This window comes from Cannabis sativa, chromosome 1 (assembly GCF_029168945.1).
Source record: "Cannabis sativa cultivar Pink pepper isolate KNU-18-1 chromosome 1, ASM2916894v1, whole genome shotgun sequence".
Taxonomy (NCBI): domain Eukaryota; kingdom Viridiplantae; phylum Streptophyta; class Magnoliopsida; order Rosales; family Cannabaceae; genus Cannabis; species Cannabis sativa.
In genome coordinates, this window is record NC_083601.1 from 31,519,481 (window position 1) to 31,545,888 (window position 26,408).

At 29.2% G+C, this 26,408-nt stretch overlaps 2 protein-coding genes across 2 annotated transcripts; one reads left to right on the forward strand and one right to left on the reverse strand.

Moving 5' to 3' along the window:
• Positions 1 to 17,529: 17,529 nt before the first annotated feature.
• LOC115706030 (uncharacterized) lies at positions 17,530 to 21,977 on the forward strand. The gene is made up of 12 exons (XM_030633530.2): positions 17,530 to 17,693; positions 17,881 to 17,996; positions 18,124 to 18,153; positions 18,274 to 18,410; positions 18,639 to 18,815; positions 18,939 to 19,002; positions 19,105 to 19,212; positions 19,460 to 19,613; positions 19,950 to 20,039; positions 20,410 to 20,465; positions 20,848 to 20,905; positions 21,324 to 21,977. The coding sequence occupies exons 1-12, from the start codon at positions 17,612 to 17,614 to the stop codon at positions 21,740 to 21,742; spliced, it is 1,491 nt and encodes a 496-aa protein (XP_030489390.2). The 5' UTR covers positions 17,530 to 17,611; the 3' UTR covers positions 21,743 to 21,977.
• Positions 21,978 to 23,187: 1,210 nt separating this feature from the next.
• LOC115706031 (mitochondrial pyruvate carrier 1) lies at positions 23,188 to 25,199 on the reverse strand. Its single transcript, XM_030633531.2, has 5 exons — positions 24,981 to 25,199; positions 24,136 to 24,241; positions 23,965 to 24,019; positions 23,739 to 23,874; positions 23,188 to 23,457 (listed from the first exon to the last, which is right to left on the reverse strand). The coding sequence occupies exons 2-5, from the start codon at positions 24,226 to 24,228 to the stop codon at positions 23,400 to 23,402; spliced, it is 342 nt and encodes a 113-aa protein (XP_030489391.1). The 5' UTR covers positions 24,229 to 24,241; positions 24,981 to 25,199; the 3' UTR covers positions 23,188 to 23,399.
• Positions 25,200 to 26,408: the final 1,209 nt, after the last annotated feature.

The window sequence follows — 26,408 nt, forward strand, 5'->3', positions numbered from 1 at the left end:
TGGATTGATTGGCTACCTATGTCAACAGGTGCATCTTATTTTTCGGTAGCCCATCACGAAAAGAGCTCCACGGTCGATTAGCAGCTTGAGCAATTTCGAGGATGGTGCTTTCTGGGGAAGTTTTCCGGAAGCGTGTGAGTGAGAATAGCTGCCGGCAGAAACAGCTCGTGTTGTGCCGCGGGGTCGTCGTCAATCCATGGGCGCCCACAGTCGCGTCTCGTGTATAAAATAAATTACATTCCGTGGGCGTAAGGGCGTGGAGGGCTGAGCGGACGTTACAAATGTTATCGAGCCTTGCCGTAGGAAGTGTGGTCGACGAGACGTGGACCCGTAAGGGGGTGATTGTGACGATGAGTAGTCCGTGATCCATAAGAGGAAATCTTGGAGTAGGCTGTGCAATCCCATCGCACAGGGAAGGTCGAGTGGGATGATTCGAGGCTTGTAGGTATGGGACTACACGGTTGAAGAGGTTTAAATGGATTGATTGGTCTTACTATGTCGTGAAGGTGCATCTTGTTTTTCGGTAGCCCATCACGAAAGAACTCCACAGTTAAGCGTGCTTGGCTTGGGAGCAATTTCAAGGATGGGTGACCTCCTGGGAAGTTTTCCCAGGAAGCGTGTGAGTGAGGACAAAGCACGCTGGAAACACTCGTGTTGGTCTGTAGGGTCAGTCGTCAATCCATGAAGCAGCCAAAGTGACGTACTCGTGTATAAGAGTCATACATTCCGTGGGCGTAAGGGCCCAATGGAGGCTTGAAGCGGGGACGTTACAATTTTATAATAATTAAGTTCTTATAAAATTAAATAAATTTAATAAAGGTTATTATAATTCTTGTTTAATATAGGTATAATTAAATATGTAATTTCTCAAATTAAAAATTTTATAATTTTACGACTTACAAAGTCGCTAAATGGATATTTGCTCACAAGCTAAATAGTATGGTAAAGACCTCTACTATACCGATGAACATTATTTGTAATGACGGTTAGGTCTAAATTTATTTATCTATTGACTAGTCTTTTTCAAAAAAAAAATATATACTCCTGTAAAGTAAAAATTTTGGGCTCATTAATACTGGCCCCCTCATCTGAAAATCTAGCTCATCCCTTTTAATACATCAATATATATGATATTATTTAATCACATATTTTTATCTCATAATTTTATAGTTAAATGTGTTTTTTATCGACTATTTCTCAATAACTTTGTAATTTCAAGTTACGGAAAATTTATAAAAGTAACAAGTTTTGTAACATATTTGAAACTTGGTTGAACATTCACACTTTTAAAATGTCATGTTAGAGAGTCTCACATTGTTAATGTGTGGAAAGATAATAGAATATATAAGAGAAATGAGCTACCTCTCATTGCCAATTAGTTTTGAGATAAAACCTCATTCATTTTATTCCAAAACTTTAACATGGTATTAGAGCAAAACAAACCAAACAAACAAAAAATCTCTAACGACTATCCAACAACAAAAAAAAATAAACCAATCAAGTAGAGCCGAAAAAAAGAGCTATCGAAAATCCATTACCAATTAATTTTAAAATAAAACTCCATTCATTTTATTCTCAAATTCTAACATTTCAAAAAGTGATAATATAAAAAGCATATCTATTTCTCCCATGCATCTAAATTCTTTATTAATTTTCCCTCTCCATATCTAGCTATCTGTATAAATTGCTTTTCTAGATCAGGTTGGATTGTCCAGAGAGATTTGATAGTCTATAGTACAAATTCTTTTCTGTCTTTTTTTTTTGTGAGTAGAATATATAGTCTATAGTACAAAGTCAATATAACAATAAGGTCATAACAGTAAAAAGAAAATGCATAGAAAGTTAATGTTCATCATTGTACCCAAAATGATTACACTACCAGTACCACTAGTCCACTATACGTACGAACACACTAGGTTGGAGAATTTTTCTATATAAATACTTATTATTATTTGATTAGAATAGTGATCGATCATTAATTTTACGTAACTATGCTCACTCCTAATTATGAAGCTACTCATAAAATTTATACATATATAAAGTATACTTCTTTAATCTTAATTTATTTTTTGGAAAGACTTAAAATTAAGTATGACTTAAAAAATATTAAGAGAATACACAAAATACTTAGAATAATTTTTTTATATATATTTTTGCAATTTTTTTTTATAAAAATACAGAATATTATTTTTCTACTTTTTTCACCACGAAAAAACATGAGCACAACTTTTTCCAATAAATTATTTATTTCCTATTATAATATTTTCTGTGAATATACTAATTTATTTTAACTTTAAAAAAATTTTAAGAAAAAAAGTGGGATGTGATATATAGGCCATTGCTTGAGAGCTTGATTATAAGGAAATTTCTCAATAGTTAATTTTTATATTAGTTTAACTAATTTCCATGTCATAAATTTTATATGTATCTTTTTCTTATTCTTTTTATAGAAAAAAGTAATTTTATAATCTTTATTAAAACAAAGGTCTTACCAAAAAACCCTTAACCGACCTTAGAAAAATGACAGATAAAATTGTGTTAGTGAAAAAAAGAAGAAGAAATTGAAACGAATTTTGATAACTTTTTAATTGATTAATAGTCTAATAATTTACTTGGATACTACATTGATAACTAACATATGAATAATATATAAATAACTTATTGCTGTACATTGCACTTGTCTCTCCATTTGTACGTCCCTTCTGATCTGTTTAATGAAATTGTTCACTTTAAAAAAAAAACTTATTATTATAATCGCTAGCCCTAGTTTATAGTTGATTATAATATAATTAACAACACCACATAAATAATTAATGATACTCTATCATATGTATGACAAAATTAAGCTAGACAAACGAAGATAAAACTATATACTATATATAGTAATATTTTGGATCCATTATATTATTTTTACTTGAGAGTAGGATGAGTAGAGAGTAGTATATATCCATGTATATATTTTATGATCACATGGGTATTGGGTATAATATTTAAGCGGAAGAGCCGCAATAGAAGGCCAATTATTTAGCAATGTGTCCATTAGCAAATAGACAAAGACGTTGGGATAAATAAAGCCAAACATGTGTACATAAGTTATTATGTTAGGTAATGTGTCGAAGTTTCTTCCATGTCTTTATACGACTTGTCCCCTACCTCACAATTATATGATCAATACTATTTATAGGGTTCATTTTTTTTTTTGAGCAAAATTCCAACCCCAAGAAGCCATAAGAGAAAGCCATAATTCCCTTCCATAGATTATATATAATAGGGGTGTGAAATTTGTGTGCATGCTCTCTTATTGGAAAACAAAACAAGTCACATGCATATTGTAGTAATATGTGTCTATATCTCTATGGTTTTCAACTTTTCATTAGGGGGCTCTCGATATATCGAAATCCAAGGATTCATGTTCATGATCATGAGGTGGTGATCATGTGTAGTGTGTAGTGTACTAATAACTACTAATACAATGAGAATCCTAAGTTTTTGATAGATTTATATATAGCCTTTGGGACGTGGGGAAACGGGAGAGAAAAAAAAAATTAATGGATTTAATTAGAATTTTCCTACTTGTCTAGTACTTCTTGTTAATTTGGACAAAAATATTAAAAATTAAATTTATGGGGACAAAGATATTAATAATGTGTTTCATTATCTTTAGAGCAATTTCTTTTATTAGCGGTAATATTACTTAAGTTATAATTTTGAAACTTCTATAATAGTATCCGGTTAAATAAATTGTCATGTAGCAATTATTGATTAGTCCAAAATCATTAAATTTTTATTATTTTTAAAAAAATTACTTCAAATATATTAATAAGAAAATGATACGTGCATTCAATGACTTAATATTTAACGGTTAGGTACTTGCGGAGTTCTAGAAATATAACTTATAGATATTATTACTGTTAAAAATTAAACTTATGTATTTATTTGCAACTAAAAATTAAATTTAAGTATTTATGCCATAAATTATTTTTTCTTTTATTATTTTTTAAAAAGGATATTAACAAAAGATACTAAAAAATTATAAATTCTATAGGGTTATAGATGAAAATATAAATTTTATGAGAATAAATATGAAAAATATGTAAGAATATACAAAAATAAAAAGTATAATTTTTATTAGGGACAAAAATACTAAAAACTAATTTTATGGGGAAAATTAAAATTATTTAAATATTTTTATATAAAAATATAATTTACTAAAATTTGGGTCTGGGTCATATACTTCATGTTAGACATTTATATGTATAAACTGAAATATATATGTTTATGTATAAAATGCGGAATTAAATCAAACATATATATATTATGAATAAGGATCGAAATACCTCCAGCCATTGATTCTAGAGCTTCAAACCCACATAAGCTTTGATCTGCAAAGGAAACTGGTTGGTGTGGGTAATCGGGCTTCCTCGCTCTCTCAACTCTCTTTAGATGGATTTTGCTGTTATGAACAGAATGAGTGAGGAGCTCGGGGACCGATACCCTATATTTATAGGTGAGATACTCCATCAGTATCTGTGCCACATTAATTGTCAGAATATTTTGACAATTAATTCAGGAAATCAAATCAGGTAATGAATATAGAAATCTGACCATATATAGAATATTACATAATTGATTTTGTCCAGATTCAATGAATATAAAATATTCATTTAACAGAAAATCAATTATTTATTTATTTCCTTAAATAGAAAATCATTTCCTTAATTAGAAAATAATTTCCATAAATAAAATATTCTAATATTCTCCCACTTGGTGAGCATTTAAACTAAAATATTCAAACCCAACGTTCCTCATTATATAATAAACATACGAATCATAGCGACATGTCCTCATTATGAATCGAGTATTATCTTCCATGTATTACAATATATTTATTATATAACAATGTACTTTATGTGGCAATGTACTTAAGCGAATAAACCCTAACCCTTATGTTTATTCAGGTCCTCTTACGATAATTTTCTCAGATGAAATTAAGGTGCACATAAATATGAGAAAATATCGAAATTAGAGTTTCATTAAATAATTTTTGGTTGTACAAATAAAAAAACTGCATATGGGTTAACTGAATCCCATATTTACTTTATGATCCTTGAATTTGTGTTGCGGCATGCCTTTAGTCAAGGATCTATGCGATCACCCAATTCAGTTTGCGTGATTAATGACCACTTATCACGCCTTTTTATGGCTAAATACTTAATGTCGATATGCTAGCTTCGACCAGTACTCTTAGAGTTATTAGCCATAAATATTGTAGCTGAATTTATCGCAAAATTTTCTTAATGGCCTAATGAAACTGTAATTCTGAACTCTAGGCCTACTATGAAACTCTATAATACATCATACGAGATGTATCCTCAAAACAATAAATGAATCTGACTTCTATAGTGGAAATAACAATCAAGATTCTCTACAATATAACTTACTGGTAATCTTAAGGACGTAATAAAATATTGATTTATGTGAATCAATACAACCAGTGAAGTATATTAGAATCTAATTGGTTAACTATATTTCCAGATGGTCAATTCATCTTAAAATATGTATGAATATAATTTTTTAGTATCTTAAAGATACCTCATCACTTTATATGAAAAATAAAGTGGTCTTAACTTTAGTTATTCTGATACTACTTAACGATCCTGAAACAAATGTAATGCAAAGTCTTATTCAGACTCTTAGGCATACATTAGGCTTCTAAAATAGAAGCAAATGAATGTTCTTAATTTATTCTCATTCCAAATCATTTTTCAGATGTTGGTTTGAGTTGAATTTATCACACTTAAAGATAAAAGTTATATCAAATGAATAATACATAATTTTATTTAATCAGAGATGCTGTGGCTACTCTCTAATTAATTAAAATTATATATATTATTTATATTCCTTATCTCAAAATAATAATTTAAGATATGAATGATTTCAACTTATATAGAAAACTTTTATCATCATTTGCAAGTAACATATTGTCTACGTATAAAATAAATATTACTCCCACTAACCTTCTGGTATATAATTATTTCCATAATTCTCTTTTCAAACCTAAAGGAAAAGATGATATAATACCAATTTGTGAGATGTTTGTTTTAATCTATAGGTAGACACCTTAAGCTTGCATATGTTCACCACTATTAGAGGAAAATCTTTATGGCAATCTGTATATTCTCCTCTAGTTCACTGTTTGGAACTGATTAATGAATTGAAACGAGCAACAAATGTCAAGGTCTATAATAGAATCATTTATAAAAACAAGTGAGAATGTAAATCTCTTTTGTTATTGATTCTTAGTTCAAAATGAACTTCTTAGCAATGAATATTCTTTTATATCTTTATGTTTCTCAATGTTGCCTAATGAATATTATTGGTGAAAAAACTTATGCTTAATTAATGTTCTCCACCCCATTAGGCAACTTTACTAAAGATAAACTTTATTGCTCTTTAAGATATTCATTTCTTCATTCATGGCATGTTGTACTACAACTTCAATTCTTTATCATTCTATAATTTAATTTGTGTCTCAAATTAATATTGTAGTTGAACTCTTATTGTACAAAATGTAATCACTAGAAAACATTGATCTTACTGTTCTAATAAGTCATCTTAAGGATGGACCAACAAACTCTTAAAAGAGCAAATGGTTCAATAACATGTTATTTTAGAAATTGTAAGCAATTACTAAATAACATAACTTATTAGAATTTTACCAATGACTTGTATATTATTAATGATTAGTTATGAATTCTCAATAACCATTAATCTTAAGGGTTGTTGTGAATCATAATTAATCTAACACTTGAGGTGGAAGTTTGAGAAAATATGAATGATCTTTCTCGGAAACTAGGTTCCTAGATTGATCACTCCCACTGATCAAGTCAATTCTTAATTCCACAATTCTAGTGTTGTGAGATGGATAATAAAATATGTAACCCTTAAACCTTATAGCTTTTCAAATGAAATATGCTCATTTATGGTTTAGGGCCCAAATCTTTTCTTTGACAATTGTACTCTAACTATATATGGGTATTTATAAAATGTGTACATGTCATCAAGTCGGTTTTCAACCTTATCACAACTCAAAATATGTTTGAGAAACAACTTTGGTTAGAACACGATTCGATATGTACACCCCATTGTTGAGTATCAATAGACAAAGATTTAGGAAAGATTGGAGTTTGCTATGTAGGCTCCACCCCATGTCCAAAAAATGCTTAGTTTCTTAAATCTGTTACACACTATAATTTGGGTGTACCAAGCATATGTATCGGGCAATGAACCCGTGCTTTTAAAGAAACTTTACAAATAGACTGGGAGTTTATCCATACTCATGAATTTTAATGTAATATTCTCCATTTTATATTTGATCTCACTATCTTAATATGCAAAATGCGCCATTTCTCTACTTAAGATTTAAATGTCTTTGAAACATATAAATCTATACTTTTGTAGAAAAATTATTTATGTGAGTAATCGTTAAAATGGAGATGCAAAATTTGAGTCCATGTCTTCAAAATTAATTGACTTGTATGATTTCTAATATGATAGAATTCTAGTATGCACCGATTTTGACTTGTTGGAATACATATTCTTAATGAAATTCACACAAGTTCTAAATAAAGTTAGTAAAATCAAGTGTAATGAAGATCCCCACCATTTACTAACATTTATTCTATTTATGGAGATATGTTCCATAATTTTTGGTGCTATAATGTAGAAGAATTCTTATTAATAACACATTTCTTATTGTCAGATTGAACTTGCATATCTTTATGAGTGACATCATTTGTAGTAAAGACCTCTAAATGTGTCTAAATCAAGTTTCAATAGAATCTTGGAACATAAAGATCTTTGCCAATTTTAAAACAAAGCCACTACTATATTGCTTGTTCCTTAAACTTCTAAATGTGAGAACTTATCTTGTCTGTGGATAAGATTTGCTCACAGTTACTGACTTTCTTAGGTTTATTTGTAAACCTTGCAAGAAATTATGAATGTGGAATAACAATCTAAAATAATCCACTATGTGTTAATAATCACATTAACTATATTAGAATGAATTCATACACAATAAATTAAAATTTATTGGTGATAATAAAGTGTGATTTATTTTTCTTAATTATACAGTAAAAACTGTATATGCTAGATGAAGTTATCAGAATAAATTTTGAAATTTTCTACTGTTATGGAAGAAATTTTCTACTAGTATGGAAGAAATTTATGAATAGTGATGTAATAAAATTACATATAGTTTTGAGGTTTAAATGAATCATGTTTTTACCAATGAATAAACATGCTTAAATATGAAATCTTATTAAACAAAAATTGCCTGTGGGCTAAATTTTTAATTTAATAAGATTAGATTTAGATGTAGATTATGATAGATTTACACAATTTATGAAAAACTTAAAGTTTAATATTTCTATCTCAATGAAAGGTATGAAACACTTAATTATTTATAAATGTTTCAAAATTTATACTTTATGATAAAATTATTAAATTAAATCCACATAATTTCCTGTGGGATAAATTAAGAGAATTTAATTTAACATAGTAATCATGTGAATATAATAAAATCCCTGTAGGGTAAGATTATTATGTTCACATAATTCATGTCCATTATGTGATCTTAATCCACTTAATATATATAATTTTATATAATTAAGGATGTTGTGGCTACTCCCTAATTATTTAAAATTATGTGGTTCACTAGACACCAAAGTATAAACTGAAGATTAAAATTTTACTAAATCCAAAATTGCCCGTGGGCTAAATTTTAAATTTAATAAAATTAGATGAACTTTATGATAGATTTAATTAAACAATTAGTTTTGGAAAATGAAGGTTTATTATCTATCTTTAATTAAATTTGTGATAACACTATTAAATTAAATCCCCATAACTCCCTGTGGGGTAAATTAAGAGAACTTAATTTAACATATTATCCTAATTAATTATACAAATATAATAAAATCCCTGTGGGGTAAAATTATTATACCTATATAATTAATTACAAGTTATGTCCATTAAGGTGAATTTTAATTAATATATAATTTTATACAAATAAAGATGCTGTGGCTACTCCCTAATTATATAAAATTATATTTTCACTTTGACATTAGGTATTGGGCTCTACCTAAAAGTAATTTCGTTATTAACATAGTAGACAATCACTGAGATTAATGCTCCTAGTGTGGTCGTCCGAAGATCATTAAAAACCGTTCTAGATATGAGCATTTGTCCCAAATTCATGTTTTCTTATGTCAAACCACAAAATTACTTACATTTTATTCATATTTTATTCATTTTAGGAAGTTTTATGAATATTTTATGAATAATTTTATGAAGTTTTATAAAACTTAATGTGCTATATAAAATATTCAACCTATCTTAATGTTTGAATATTTCTAAATATATCTAGCACTATAAAAGGAATTTATGTATAACATTTAAATCATACAAATCAAAATTAATTGTATTAAAAATAAATTTGCCAAATAAATACAAATTAATACAATTATTGTATGATAATAAATTAAATGCTTAATTCCATAATATATAATTAATTATGCATTTATGACCATATAATATCTTAAATATTTGCACTAATAATTAATTTGTATAAATAAGGTAAATATACAAATTAGTACAATTAATTATATGAAATGAATTAAATGCAAAATTAAAAAATATACTTAATGGCATATTATCAATTAATTTAATCAATAAATTACTTAATTGGTAAATAAATATAATAATTGCGCACTTAATTGTAGAATAATTAAATATTCACATTCTTAAAATATCACAATTATTGTAATTACATGTAAAAATAAAGCATGTAATTGATTTACCAAATTAAAAACTTTCCATAATAATTGATTACTAAATAACATATAATATATGAAGATATATGTTAAATAAGAATGGAAAGTTTAAACAAATGTAATTTAATTGACTAAATCAAAAAAAATAAGGAAATAAAATAAAATTCCAAAAAATAAATCAAAATAATAAAATTTCGGAATTTTCTTAAATGTTTCTTAATTTTCTCTTTTTTTTTTTTGGAAAAATCTGCCCTGAAAAACTACATGTCGTTTTTGGTTATATGAAGAAAACGACATGTCGTTTTACCAAAAAAAAAATGACACTTCCTTAAAACGACAAGTCGTTTCGGCAGAACAAAGGAAAAACGACGAGTCGTTTTGCGTCATCTTCTCCAACAAACCGGGTCAATTTGACCCGAATATCTGTGCGTGGGTCAACCGGACCCGATTATCCACCCGATCGGAAAAATTATTTCCGACGTCCAAAATGCATGAAATCGATTTTAAATGAATCAAAAAGCCAAAATTAAGAGATTCATATTGATTTTATGCATCGAAAACCCATGAAAATGAAACTTTTATTTTACAAAAACAAATCGGGTCCCAACGTGAATTTAATGAAAAATCACAGATTTTTATGGTTTTTCAAATCACCTTCATGCACAAATTACTTTCAAATATTAAGAATGCAGTAATGCATAAAGATCGAAAAATACATGAAGGATTCAAAACCAAACAAAATCTTTTTTTTTTTTTTTTTTTTTTTATGTCACGGACGAAAAACCAAAAAATGTGCATATATATATACTCGAATATAGTGATTATATTGCTTAAAAACATGATAAATAGATAGAATAGCATATTCTAATCAATGTTATGCAATAAAATCAAGAATTAATTGAGTATTATATATAAACATATATACACGTATATACACCGTACATCTATAAATATATATATACGAATAAACATGAATATGAATATGTATATGTATATATAAAAATAAATTGAGTATAAATATATATAATCGGGATTATATAATATGAAGGTATATATATAAAAATAAACATAATTTATATTATAAATGGAAAACCCCATGTATATATATATATATATGAAATTCAAAATAAATCAAGGCAGAGATATATAATCCGCTCTGATACCAACTGTTAGACATTTATATGTATAAACTGAAATATATATGTTTATGTATAAAATGCGGAATTAAATCAAACATATATATATTATGAATAAGGATCGAAATACCTCCAGCCATTGATTCTAGAGCTTCAAACCCACATAAGCTTTGATCTGCAAAGGAAACTGGTTGGTGTGGGTAATCGGGCTTCCTCGCTCTCTCAACTCTCTTTAGATGGATTTCTTTGTTATGAACGAATGAGTGAGGAGCTCGGGGACCGATACCCTATATTTATAGGTGAGATACTCCATCGCATATACGTGCCACATTAATTGTCAGAATATTTTGACAATTAATTCAGGAAATCAAATCAGGTAATGAATATAGAAATCTAACCATATATAGAATATTACATAATTGATTTTGTCCAGATTCAATGAATATAAAATATTCATTTAACAGAAAATCAATTATTTATTTATTTCCTTAAATAGAAAATCATTTCCTTAATTAGAAAATAATTTCCATAAATAAAATATTCTAATACTTTACACGACTCCACTCACATTTTACTGTATTTAAATATTAATGAAATTTTATATATTTTAATTTAATATATAACCACTTAATAACTAATTAATAACCTAGCTCTCCAAAAATATATATATTCATATCTATTAAATAATAAATATGTAAATATGTAAATATGTAAATATATATAGTTTTCTATCTTACATTTTGTTAAAGTAATTTTTTCATAGTTTAAACACTTTTTATAATTTCTTTCTTGTCACCTTCTATAGTAATAAAGTTAAAAATTTCTAATGGTGATATTTTTTAAAAGTGTTAAAATTCTCTACATTATTTTTTTTTATATTATTTTTGGCACTTTATTTTAATAATATTTCATTGATAAACACTTCTAGAAACTATTATAATAATATTAAATTTTCTTACTTTACAAAAAAAATTATAAGAAAAGAAAGAGAGAGAAAACAGCAAAGATGTCACTTTTAGGCATTTTTACTAATTAACATTTATTTTCACTCTAAAAATAAACATCTGCTGTAAAAAAAAGTTAAAAATACATCAAACTCATCAAATATTGTTTAAAGTATTTCCTATTAGAAGTTGCTCTATGAGCTAGCAATGGTAACAATATTTTAAGCATTCTTTAAGCATGGAGAGCTAACAATTTTTTGGGAATTATCTTTACCATGTTAAGAGTATCTCTAATGGTGATACTTGTTAAAAAAAAAAATTCACATCATTTAAAAATATATTATTTTTACTCCTTCATATTATTTTTATCTTTTTTTGTTCTAAAATATTTCAATTGTAAACACCTCTAAAAATTTATTAAAACACTATTATATTATTATTTAATATATATGAAATGATTAAGTTTTCTTACATTATAAGAAAATAATAACAAAAAAGAAAAAAAAAAGAAAAACAAGGGAAGATGTCAGTATCGTTAAAAGATGTCAAATTAAAAAAGAGTATTATTATTGGACACTACAAGTGTTTAGCATTATTTATAGGTGGTGTCATAGGGTTAATTAACAATATGTTCTAAAAGTTATTTTTTAAATTATATAAAACCCGATACTTAGTAACACTAATAGAATAATATGACTCTAAAGAAGATGTTAGACACTAATAGAACCTTTTAACATTTAAAAAGTACCAAAAATATGTTCAAGCTTATTAAATGGTTTCCATTGGAGTTGCTGTAATTAAGCAAGTTAATTACTTTTTGGTGGATTCTATTTCTTTCTGGTCATGTGTTTTGGTAGAAGCTTCTTCTCTCGTACCACACCCAATCTGCAATCTCTAATCTCTGATCTCTATACATAAATAACTTATTTATTATTTTGGTAATCTAACTTAAGCTTACTAGTTATATTTTAATTCGGTCATTGGTTTCAAATGTGATTTTTTTGAGAACACCAATAACAAAGCTATAAATAGTATATTGAGATGGGACACTTCTATAATAGTATTTTAGGTGTGTTGGAAAATTTTAAGTTAAAGCACTTATATTCTCTAAAAATATAATTTCTTAAAAATATTTAAAAAAATTGAACTAAAAATTCTAAATTTATCTTCATTTTTTTTTAGAAAAAAAGGGTGTCAGCGAATTTTAATATATATTTTTTAAAAAACTACTATCATGATCTATATTTATAAAATATTAAGTATATTTTTTTTTAATTGTTTTAGATTTATAATTTATGTGTTATTAATATTATATACTTGAGATGAATAAATATATTAAAATTTAAAAAAAAATGAAGTTTTGATGATATATTAATTAAAAAGAACTATTGTATGGTGTGAAATGTAAAATAGAGAAAAAGTGAGGTAGTTATAAAAGTTTTGCAGTTTATGGTTTGGTAAAATTACATGTTCTTTGATTAAATGATGAGTTATCCTGATTCGAGAAGATTTTTACCGCCGATTATAGTTTGCTGCATTAATAATCATGTGTGACTATATTCAACGCGTAAAAAAAAAATATAAGAAATGCCCAATAAAATTAAATATAAAGTAATACACAGTTATCTCAAAATAATAGCATATCCTACCTCTTAACAAGAGAATATAATATATAACCAAACATAAAATTCCAAAAATAAAAGTGTACGTACGTGAGGATAGTTCAAAAACCTTAAAAGAAAGAAAAAAAGTAATAAATAAATACATGAATTAGTCCCCATAAAGTCACACAGAATGACACATATACTGACATTAATAGTGTATAGTGATAAACATATAACAAGTGATTTGATTAATTGATCCAATAAGTAGGCCATAGCTATCTCAATAAATCTCTTTGTGTTCCCTTTTCATCAGTAAATGCCAAAAGAAAATAGAGCAAAGACAATAAGATCGACCTAAATTGGCTGAAAAAAAGCATCTATATACATGATTCATACAGAACTTAATTAATTATGTGTTACTACCTTTTTAAGTTTTTATTTATAGTTTCCAAATTATTTGCAGCATAAGTTAGCAACCAAAATTTTCATGTCTTTGAGATCACTTAACTTTGTACACTTCATGAGTTTATGGCCACAAGATTACACTACACTTAAAGTAACCACGTTGTGTTAGTGTGGTATGATGGTAAAAACTATTTTTATAGATATTCTTTTTATTTGGATTAAGGGTTCGAAACTCATCACAATCTTTTTTTAAATGAATCATGCATGGTTTATCTCAAGGCTAGTTTAATCATGTAAGTGGTGTCATCTTGTTTGATGTGGATCCTTGAAGTAGTTTATTGATGACTCAATTAAAGCAGGTTGAGATATAAGATTCTTATAATTTGCACGTGGTCTCTTAAATTGTCAAAAAAAATTGAATGAGTGGGGAAAAGATTTACACCATGTAATCTTATTAAAAAAAATTACACTCAAACTAGAAGATTTAATTATTTATATTTATATATACAATCACATGAAATGGACCTGTGATGATTAACAAAGTAAGAAAAACAATAATAATAATTGAAAACAGCTCTATAATTTTTTATGAAAGGGCTTTTTCCTTGTTAATGGTCAAATAAATACAAGGTAGAAGTGGTTTATGGTGGTGGGGAGTCATAAAAAGTGTTTAATGGTGTTGTCCAATCAAGGGGATCTTTCTATATATTGTTATAGCACTTCAAACAAAGTGAGGCCTAAAAAGATAGTCCAATATATGAATGATATCTTGATTTTTATGCTTAAGCAAATTAATTAACTTATTATTTGTTAATGGGCCAAACCTAATCTTGAAAAGTTTGGTTGGTGACATTTTTGATAGGGAAAGAGCTTCAATCCTCATTACCAGGATGACCAAAAAAAGGCATATAGCACTATAGTCAATAGTCATCAAATCACTTTTCTTTATACTTCATTTGAGTTTGAAAATAAATATAAGTAGTTGAATGAATTTAAAAACCCAGAAATTGTATTATTATGGCTCTTTTTCAAATTAATTTGACTTAATTTATCATGTTTATAAAATACAACATTAGATAAGAAAAACAAAATAAACAAGGAAATGAATGAATTATAAGATTTGAGATGGGGATATTTTGTGCAATATTAATCTTCATATTGTATTCCTTGAGCCTATTATCAGCCTAACTAGATTATATTACTTACGATTTATGATCAAACTTGTAGTGCCTTATAATTTTTCTATCTCAATTAAAAATAAAATCTTACCATTTGATCTCTAAACAAAAACATGAATTCTTCTTAATCATTTTCACAGCAAGATCAATAATACAAAAATTTATCTTTACTAGAAAAAAGAAAAAAAAAAAACTTATTGTAAAATGAGAATAAAAATTTAACAGAATATTGGTCTACGAATGATTTTTTTTCTTTTTATCTTTTTGAAGTAGACAGGGGTTTTCTGATAACTAGTACTGCTTTTAAATGGTTATAATTAAAAAAAATACAAAAAAGAAATATATTATAGCTTTTTATTAATACTCAGGAGAGGACGTATTTATCATCATTAGTAAACTACTTTAGTCCCACATTGTCCTATGTAATTGGGTGAGAGTTATAAGAGGGTCATAAAAGAAAATGATTTTTCTCGGCTTTTGGCTAACCAGCTGCGCTGAATATTATTCATCTTCAAAAGAAATACTAAAATTATGATAACTCTCCCAATTTTAAAAATAAATTAATGATCTAAAAATTATGTTTGAAATTTTTTAAAATTTATATTTGTATGATACGTTGTTGAAATTATTTTTTTTCCAAATTACCTTTAGATATTGTCCTAGTAAAAATATGATATTTTTCTCTATGCTTATTTTGTTTTGAGTGATATTTAGTACCGCTGAAAAGATAATTTGATGATGTACATTTTCTTTGAAGAAACAGTCAGCTAATTCTGATTTATTCTATGTCAAAAAGTAGCTTCATTATAGTATTATACTGTCGTAGATAAGTCGTCTTTTGCCAGTTCTTGGTAAAAGCATCTTCAGTATATTTGCAATAACTCTTCTATTTTTCATCCGTTTTTGAATATTGATATACTGTTTGAAAGATTATTACGTTGTCTATAATATTTATGAAGAAATATTTCATTAATTCAAAATATTTTTGCCTTAAAAGTAGAGTTTTCATCCTGTATCTCGAAATCTCATTTTATCTTTTTTCAAAAAAATTATTTCAGTAAAATAGTATATCTCTTCCAATATAACTCTGATTTTAATAATCTTTGTATCATTGGAAAGGTTTTTTAATTATATAAAAACTTTGTGAATAGTAATCTTTCTAATTTAGACGTTCTATAATTCAAATTTGGGATTAAAGTTTCTGTATAGGAAGGATAACAAACACACTAAGGCGTTTGGTTGGGAGGAATGAAAATATAAGAATAGGAATGGGAATGGGAATAGGAATAGGAATGGAATGGAATAAAATTTAAAATGGATAAAAAAAAATTGATAAAAAAATAATTAATTTTTTTTTCTTGTTACATTGGAATGGTCATTCCTTCCTTTTTAAAATGGAATAGCCATTCCACCAAAATGGTGGAAAGAGCATTCCATTGGAATGCCATTCCAATACTTTAAAATGCAACCAAACAAAGGAATGGAATGAAAATTATTTCCTTTCCATTCCATTCCATTTCATTACCTCCAACCAAACGCCACCTAAGTTTATTATATTGGTCTAAGTGTTTGCTAATTAATGACAGGGCTTAAAAGGTGTTGCATAATTTTATTAAAGTGGAGTTGAGATAAGAAAAAGTAATTATTACTAATTCTTGTACTTTCTTTTGTATAGTTTGAGTACTTGTTGAATGTACTGAAATTAGAGAATGTGATAGTTTTAGTGAAATAGTATTTATTGATAGATTGTATATAGTTGTTTAACTATGTTCTAGGTACTTGGACGTGGTTAGTAACCACACATGCATGGTAATGTGGTAAGTGGAACAGAGTATATAAGGGTGCACTAGCCATTGATACTGCGTTCGAGTTAAGAATGTAAGTTACTCTGGACTTGTATGGATGTTGGAGTGTATGTGTGATATTGTTATATTTGTGTGGCTGCCTTCTTCTTTTAAAATGTGATGAGATTTATTGCATGGTTGATGTATGTATTTGTAATATGATGTGTGAGTACTTGTGCATGGTAGGCTTTGCAACTCACTTTTTATTTACTTTCTATGTGTAAATAGGTATTATAATATAAAAATATATATACTTCCGGAAAAAAAAAAAGTAAGGCTCGTCAAGACTATATTCTCTCTTTTATCACCGACTGAGGAAGAATTACGGGACGTAAAATAAAAAAATATGCTGATTCGGATTGGTCATCCTCTATTTTCATTTTCATAATTAAATACAATAAAAAGGAATTGTTGTTTCATGACAAGAAAAAAAGTAAATTGTAAGAAAGTAACTCAAACTAGTTACCAATGAAATTACTAACTTTTATAATGAAAGGGCATATACTATAGAGTATAGACTATAAAAATAACTGTGGACCTAATTGCAAAACTTAAAGTTGCAAGGACTAAATAGATATTCCTCCAACACCAAGGGTTTATGTTTTGGTGCGTGTCTGCAGAGAGAAAGAGAAAGAAGGAGAGTTAGGGTTTTAGAGCTTCAGAGATGCCTCGCACGACGACGTTGGAATGCCCCGGTTGCCCTCCGCTTAGAGCTCTCACCTTCGACGCACTTGGTCTCATCAAAGGTCAGTTTTACTCTTAATTTTTACTATTGGACTCTAGATGAGCAAGATGATGGATTCCGTCCATGGCTTCTACCACGACTTTACTCAATGATGTTTTTGGCAGAAGAAGGCTGAGAAAACGAATATGAATATTACATCAGCAATTTATATCTGTACTCTTCAAAGAAATTTATTGTTTGATTTATAGTTATTGAAGCTCGGAGTAAGCAAGGAGGGCATCCAAAGATCGTAGAGAGATGGGGCGAGCCGGACGCCTCGAAATCCGTGATTACCGCTTCAATGGTGGACGCCAAACACGACCCTGTATGTGTGTTCATTACGTTTATTGTATTATGAATTTTATTATTTTCTTCTTTGGGATAATGCCGCAATTTTGGCTCCATAAAACCCAAGTATTGACAAGTATTTTGTTTTCGTTTAATTGTGGCAGTTGTTAGCTGTTGCAAGAAAGAATGGCACTGTGAGTTGCTTCATTGTACTTTGAATATTCCAGGAGCAGCATATTGGTTTCTGTTTGTTGCTTGCCACTGGGTTTGTTCGAAGCCTTTATTTATTTTAAATCTGCCTAATGGTCTTACAGATTGAGATTCTCAATCCTCTTAATGGGAATCTTCGCTTTGCAATTTCTGATGTTGGTGATACTGATGGTGGACCTGTAGTTGATCCTATTGCTGGATTGCATTTGTTTGCAAAAAATAGATTGGAATCCGAGTCTAGGTAATGTTCATTGATTTTTCAGAATCTTTCTATAATATAAGTTGGGAATACAACTTGTCTCGTTAATTCATTGAGTTCATAGTATTATATATGGACCTATATTTTTGTACTATAGTTAGATCATCGTATAAACTTCCTTTCCCAAGCTTCCAATTGTTCAATCCCATTGGTGGCTTTGTTTGGGAATATAGAACTTTGATCTCAGTTAAATTTCTTTTATGCTATTAGGTCTTGCACTTTTCTTACTTGTACGGCAAATGGGAAAGCAATAATGAGGTCCTTTGAAGATATCACATCTGCAGATTCTGCCACGATGGGATCTTCAAGATTGTGGGATGTCTGCTCATCTGGTAATATTCAATGTTTCAAAGTGGATGGAAGTGAAAATTATGCATTATTCGGAGGGTGAGCGCTTTTGTATCTAATTTGTGAAAAAACTACTTGGAATCTTCTCATCATTCACTAAGAAAAATACCTGATACATTGGCTTTCAAAGACTGATTAGATTTTTTTCAATCTCAACCACAGGAAGGGAGTGGAGATGAATGTATGGGATTTAAACGAGTGCTCAAAGTTTTGGACAGCAAAATCTGTGAGATCTTTATCTCATCAATCACTTTCAAATTATAGTGTCATCTGCTCTGGTTTTCTAGTGTATGGCCTCACATTGATTTAATCATTTTCATTTATGTAGCCTCGTAAGGACAGTCTTGGCATTTTCACCCCAACTTGGTTCACATCTGCTACTTTCCTTAGTAAAGATGATCATCGTAAATTTGTGGCTGGTACCAACAGTCATCAGGTATCCTCTATCAGAAGTTTTGTTTCGAGAATACTACATTCATGATACTGTGGAAATGAACACATTTTCATCTCATTATGCACTCTATTTCTCTTACTTTCTTCCTCACTGTTAAAGGAATGAGATTGTGGTTTAAATATTTACATGTAGAAGTCATAAAAGGTTCTTGATTTTCATTCTTTTTTTTTTATTTATTTTAACTTCATTTTTTCTGGTAATTTTATTCACTGTGCGTTTGTGCAATCAGGTTCGCCTCTATGATATTTCTGCTCAGAGAAGGCCTGTTATATCCTTTGATTTCCGGGAGACCCCTATTAAATCTGTTGCTGAAGATTTAGATGGTCACACTATATATATAGGGAATGGATCTGGTGACCTTGCCTCTGTTGACATGCGGACTGGTAAATGGAGTTTCATCGTATATGTAAACTGTTTATCTTATGTTCTGAAAGTCATGGAGTTGATTTATTCTGAATGCATGATTGCTTTCATGTCTAGAATGTATATTTTGGTCGTTCGTTTCTGCAATATTTTTTAGTGTTTGAATTTCTTTTTTGAATTGTGACCTCTTACATCTTTTACCCCAGGGTTTGAGTAATTTTTCAGTAACTTTTACCTTACTGTAGATATTGAATAATCCAATTTTCTACTTGATTCTTCCATGTTGTGTCTTTAATTTTTTGTTTGAAAAATCAATTACTTCCTTTATAATGTTAATGATGATGTGTTCTCTTCAGGCAAATTGTTAGGATCCTTCTTGGGCAAATGTTCTGGAAGCATTAGATCGATAGCCAGGCACCCAGAGCTTCCAGTGATAGCGTCATGTGGTGAGTAGTATTATATTATCCTTATTGAGAAATTTATAGTACTCTACTTGAAAATAGGTTGGAATAGATTGAAAGGTTTGTATAAAGTGGGTTGGATTGTAATTTGATTTCCCAGGAGAGAAAAGAATGATAATTATTGCTCTGCTAGATAATTGAATGGGTTGAAAGTTTGGTTACTACTGGGCTACTGGGCGGCATTGTAATTTTGACTATCTAGGGGATAAAAGGATGGTAAATAGTTGTAAACAAGGTAACCAATTAGCACTTTTTGCATCACTGAAATGGTTCAGGTTTTGCTTTAGGACTTCTACATTAAAAGTTTTCTCAGGCAATTAGTTTTTTAACCCCCCTACCCCTCTTTTTTTTCCAGGATTGGATAGCTATCTACGTCTGTGGGATATAAGGACACGGCAATTGCTTGCTGCGGTATGTCATTTAATTTCTATAGCTTTCTTTCTATGAAGAGATGAAATCTTGGGGGAAAATGTTTTTTGTTAGTTAGTAGCTGCAGAAGGTATTAAAAAGTTACTTGGCTGGTCCAGGAATTTTGCCTTAGCTTTGCTAGGTGTAAATCTCAATATTAAAAACAACAAAGTTAATAAAATTTATAAAAACAACGATTGGAGTAGAAATTTACCTCGTAATATATTTTTTTTTCATTGCAATAACTGTGTTTCTTATTATAAAAATGGTGGTGTACTAGTGTTAAAGAGTTCCTCATGATTGAAGTGTATCGTTCATGATAAATATTTATTAGATCATGCCCCCATTAAGCTTATTGTTTATGACTAATCTTATAACCATGCAGGTTTTTCTGAAGCAGCATCTTGTCAGTGTTATTATTGATTCCAATTTCAGTGAAGAAGGTACAATTTCCTCCTTTGTGTTATTCTTCCCTTAAACACTCAGGCCTGCAATGATGACAAGGAAAGGATTATTTATGAATGTTATGTTATTATGAAGTTGTATGAGGGCAGTACTTAGCAGGGAGGAAGAGTTGTTTGGAGAGAGGTTGAAGGTATAGTTTTGGCTAGGCAATATTTGTCTAATGAGCATGAGACTACTCTAATCCACTTCCCGCCTTAACATTTCATTTCACGAAATGTGGGATGTTCTTCACCCGCATATTATCTAAATGTTAAAGGGTTTATTTACCGACTTTGTAGCTTAAAGTGTGAACGAACGAGTCCATTTTAGTCTGTTCACCAATTATGCTTGTAAACAAAGCTATATGTTCCCAGTTTCCATCTCTGCACCATAACACCTAATATCTTATCTTAGCAGATGTTGCCTACTCTAGAAGAGATCCTGCAGTTGAAGAAGCACCAACTGCCAATGATAATAAAGATGGAGATGAGCAAAGTGAACAAGATGTGGAAAGGAAGAAACCTTCAAAAGAGAATAAAGCAAAGAAGGGAAGTAAACAAAAAAATAGAAGCAATGAAACATCTACAGAGGATGAAGAAAGCAAAAAGGTAAGTAAAAAGAAGAAAAATAGAAGCATTGAAATGTCAACAGAAGATGAAGGAAGCAAAAAGCTTTGTAAAAAGAAGAAGAGAAGCAATGAAACATCTACAGAAGATGATGGAATCAAGAAGCTAAGTAAAAAGAAAAATAGAAGTAATCAGATATTTACAGAAGATGAAGGAAGCAAGAAGCTAAAGTCCAAGAAAAGGTTAAAGAATGAGGTACTTGATGATTAATTTGGGACTCAACGGATTGAAATATTCTTGTTATCAAATGCAAGCCTGCCGTACATCAAAGTGGTGTGAAAACATGAAATTTTGAGAGTGCAAGGACAATGAAATTTTGTTAGGAGAGCGTTGTAATTTATTCTGAAAGACTTAAAAACCATTTTTTTTTCATCATATGTAGGTGACACAACTGGCTCGATTAATTTTTGGAAATTAATATATCATATAATTAAGCTTCATGTAATGTCAAGAGTACAAAATGCTAGTCAAAATTTTGTTGTCATTTTGCCTCTTTTATTGCTCGAGTTGATTCCTTTTTACTAAATGAACTTAATTTGATTTTGGGCAGTTCGGTTTTATTTGTTTTTCCTAAAAATTCTGAACGTTTATTGTTATATTTGTCTTCAATATTTAGGTAACATAGTTAAAAATTTGAAAACAAAGCTGTAAAGATTGTTAACAAACTCATTTCAATATTAAACGTGCAATTCAAGGAACTGTTGGAAGTAGGAAATGATTTTGAGCCAATTAGATTTTATTTATTGGGAATTTGGGAGGCTATTCCTGTATCCTAAACACCCATTGCTTATTTTGTATTCCATGGCGTTGAGCTGATTGCATTTGCTTGTGCGCAATTAGTGCCAAAATTGAAGCCATAAGTATCATACGATTTATTTACTTTTCTCCTCTTTCAATCACTCCCCTTTTAACAGATCGATCAGTAATTGAACACCATTCCAACTTTTCAAAGATAAGCTGCACCTAATCAATATGGACTAACTCAAAAGATAACAACCTAGTACTCGTATAATCTAGCACGTGATCCACATAGACTAACTCAGCAAGGGCTGGTTGAATTGCACTATCTGGGGCCTTCAAATGAGGTAACAGAATTTCGATGAATTTGGTAGAAGGGAAGAGATTAAGCTATAGGGTTTCAAATCTGCAATTAAATCTATGTTTGATCTTACATTGCAAAGGCTCAAGTGGCTGAGTAGGTGAGTGCCTATGTGTGTGAGCATTCAGGGTTTCGATTCCCCTCAATGTATTTGCACAAATAATGGAAAATCTTATAAGAATGTAGTAGAGTATCATTCTCCAACAAAATCTCGCAATTTCTTCCACTTCTCCTCCTAAGTCCCAACTATCAAATAATAATATAAGATTTGATCTTCTTTTCCTTTCATACTAACAAGGGAAGGGTACTCGGTTTCCTCTCTTTCACCTGGATGATATGTTTCACCTTACTTCTAAATGCCATTAATATACAATTGATAGAAATAGAATTCTAAAATATTAAAGACATAGGTTTGGAGTGTTGTATGGTCTCCCCTCCACCATGATGATCCATGGCTAGCCATCTATCAATACGATTTTTGAAATCCTTATTTGCATGTCAACTTCCCCTTATGTTCTTCTAGTCCTATCCTCTATAACCAAAAAAATGCAAGTACTTTTTGTTCACTAATTTTATTTCTTCCTTTGAGACACTATGGGACAAATGCATCAAGGATGTAAATCAAGGTTCAGCAAAAAATGGGATGCTCTTTTGCTTATGCAGGCAGTTAAAATGAAAGCAATCATTTCAAAACATAAGAGACCAGTTTCGATTTCAGAGAAAATCACCACCCAAAACATAGAAAATAAAACTGGAAGAAGCATCAAGTTACTGAGACTCAGATTTTTCTTTTTCTTCTTTCTCTACTTTCTTCTCCGACAAGTACCTGTGTGATTTGAAAAAGAAGAAAAGTCACAATTTACTCTAAATTGTATTAAAGAAAACTTTCATAGATTAGACTGAATGACAAAAGAAGAAGAAAACAAAGGTCAAAATAAGTGAAATCTACTGGAAACGTGACTACAACAACTCAATAACAGCTCAGTTAAATGAAGATGTTAATGGGAACTGGAGAAGACACATATCTCAACTATTTTCACTAAACCAAAAGGTATGCAATAATGTACAAGCGAGAAACATGAATAGACAGAGCTCTCGGAAACCTACCCCTGACCCTTTGCCCAGCGGGATAATTGATAAAGCTGTACAGTTTCATTTGAAGCATGGCAAGCCAAAAGCAGATAGTTACGAGGCTGTACCATCCATGCAAATCTCATGAACAATGCTGAATACACACACATTGCTGCAAAACAAAATTCCAAGTACATGAGAATCTGGCCATCTAACTCCAAAAAGAAAGAATTTAAATAATTAAGGCAATTAAGTTTTGAACCTGCGGTCATGTTCCCAGAAATCATTTCTGGTGGTTTTTGCATGTCCACTAGCCCCTGATGGATCCATAAGATATGGTGACAAGCTAAGAGTAATGCCATAAAGCAATTAACAAATAATGGATTCATATGACATCAATGATTGCATACACAATCATCATAGAAAAACATACCGCAGCAACAAACCCCCAATTAGCAATAGGGCCCCAAAAATGAGTTGTTTTGGGACCAACTGGACTGTTCAAGAATGCCCGGAATGAAGCCATATCCGTTTACTACCTGATTAAGGAAAATTTCTATACGAGTCAACCAGGAAACCAATACATATTTAATTTCGAAGAAAATATGATACAAGTAGATGGACCTTTAAACAATAAAGAAGCACTGAGGCACCTCATCCAACTTTGTCTTTCTCCAATTTTACCCACTTATGCAAAAGGGTCTTATTTATTTTTTCAACAAAACAAAGAAATTCATCTACTACCAGGAAATGTACTAATGGGAAAGAGATATCCATTCATCCCCTAATAAATTTTAACCAGAATATTTATAAACGAAGTTACGCAGAAAAATTTATCGAGATAACAAATCCCACTCACTTCGAAGCTCTTCAGCTTCATGAAACCCAACAACGCTTAAGCTAATTGTCCCCAAATACATCCTTGATGTAAATTCTAGGGATTACGTAGCAGGGAAGAAAAAATAATCACAAAAGCTCGAAACAAGTGAAAACTTAAAAGGGGACAACAACTGCAACAAAACAACTCCGCTTCAAAATTAACAAATAAACAATACATATTACATGTTTATAGAATTAATTCAGTAATGATTTAAACATACCAAATTTTTTAACCAATAAGATCAGAGTAAAATCTTACATATTAACATCTCCAAAAGAATTGGGAATTTCTTACAATAAATGGGAGCAGCCCACCCGGAACCCTAAACCTAACACTAGTTTCAGATTGTCTATAAATAAGATAAATGATAATAGCAAAGCTTTGCTTGGAAGACGTACCTTTGTTCAGAGAAAATGGGTCGGGTCGCCGGAGTAGATGATCTGATCGGATTGAAGTATTGAACAGAGCTAACACAGCACCCACCAACTCCTCAAATCAAATATTCTTTCCTTATTAATAATAATTATATGCTTTTATTCGAGAGAGCAACTTAGCTGAGCTGCAGAACCAGGAGGAATAGCTATTTGCCCACTAAAATCACGCCACGTTTGATATAAGCTACGTGGAAATGAATGGTAGGGTCAACAAGGTTAATTAAGTTGATTTATATGTGGTCTTGCACTCAGGAGAAACAATGCCTCAGAGTAAGTCCACCAAACTTTTGTTAAAGAAATTGTCAATCTAGTACACTCCTATTTTCTTTAGCATTTAAGAAAGGTTTTTAATTATCATTTTAGGTTTGTAGTGTAAAAAATAAGGTTTAAATTTAAATAATTGTTTATCACATTTATAAGAAAAATTAATCACACCTATAAAATATTTAAAATTTATTTTAAACATAATAAATTATTCAAAAAAATTTAAATATGTAAATATTTTTAAATAACTACAATGTATACAATAAAAAAAAATCTTAAAATCTCTCCAACTTAAACAAATAAGAAATATACTGAAATAAGATGTTTGCAGCCTATTAATTATATGAAGCACTATCTATATATATATATAAGAAAAGTATGAGGCGGTGACGTGGCACTCTATAATCACTCTTAATAGGCTTATATGATCTCTCTTTAATTATCTCACTTTCTAATTTTTTATTCAATTTATAAATATTAATGAATTAAATAATTAAGAAAAATATTATAATTAATTAATTAATAAAATATCTAAAATATGTACATTTTAAAAAAACTAAAATATCTAATGTTAAATTTAAATCTTTATTAATTTATTATATATATACACATTATCTCTCTCACTCTCTCACGTTTTTCTTTCTTTTTCTTTTTATTTTTTTTTTTCTAATGTTCTCTAATTCTATATTTTTTTTATTTTTTTTTTCTTTCTTTTAGATTTTAAAATTTTATAGTATATTTTCAATAGATATATATATAGATTGACTTCTTTACAATTTTTTTTTTAATTTTTTAATCTTTCCATTCTTGTAACATTTGATTAGATACATATCTCATATATTTATTGTTTTTTTCTAGATCTAAGGTTTTTTATTGCATTTTTTTTAGATTTTTTAATATCACTATAAATTTATCAATTCTTAATCTTTTATTCCTTACCATATTTCTTCCATTTGAATTTGGTGTTGTATGGTGAGCTCTCTACATATTTCTCAGTTTTTTGTTTGTTCTTTTATTTAGATCTCTTTATTTTAGGTGCTTTTTTTTTATTATAGATTTCTCAATTTTAATCTTTTCTTCCCTATAAAATTTTAACACTATCTCTTATTAATCTTGCTTCTATGGATA

Bases quoted from the DNA above. Each gene is read 5' to 3' on its own strand.
- LOC115706030 (XM_030633530.2), top strand. From the start codon at position 17,612: ATGCCTCGCACGACGACGTTGGAATGCCCCGGTTGCCCTCCGCTTAGA. The intron at 17,694-17,880 runs GTCAGTTTTACT...TTTGATTTATAG, and splicing joins CGCACTTGGTCTCATCAAAG to TTATTGAAGCTCGGAGTAAG. The intron at 18,154-18,273 runs GTGAGTTGCTTC...ATGGTCTTACAG, and splicing joins TTGCAAGAAAGAATGGCACT to ATTGAGATTCTCAATCCTCT.
- LOC115706031 (XM_030633531.2), bottom strand. From the start codon at position 24,228: ATGGCTTCATTCCGGGCATTCTTGAACAGTCCAGTTGGTCCCAAAACA. The intron at 23,875-23,964 runs GTTCAAAACTTA...TTTGTTTTGCAG, and splicing joins TTCTGGGAACATGACCGCAG to CAATGTGTGTGTATTCAGCA. The intron at 23,458-23,738 runs GTAGGTTTCCGA...CAAATCACACAG, and splicing joins CGCTGGGCAAAGGGTCAGGG to GTACTTGTCGGAGAAGAAAG.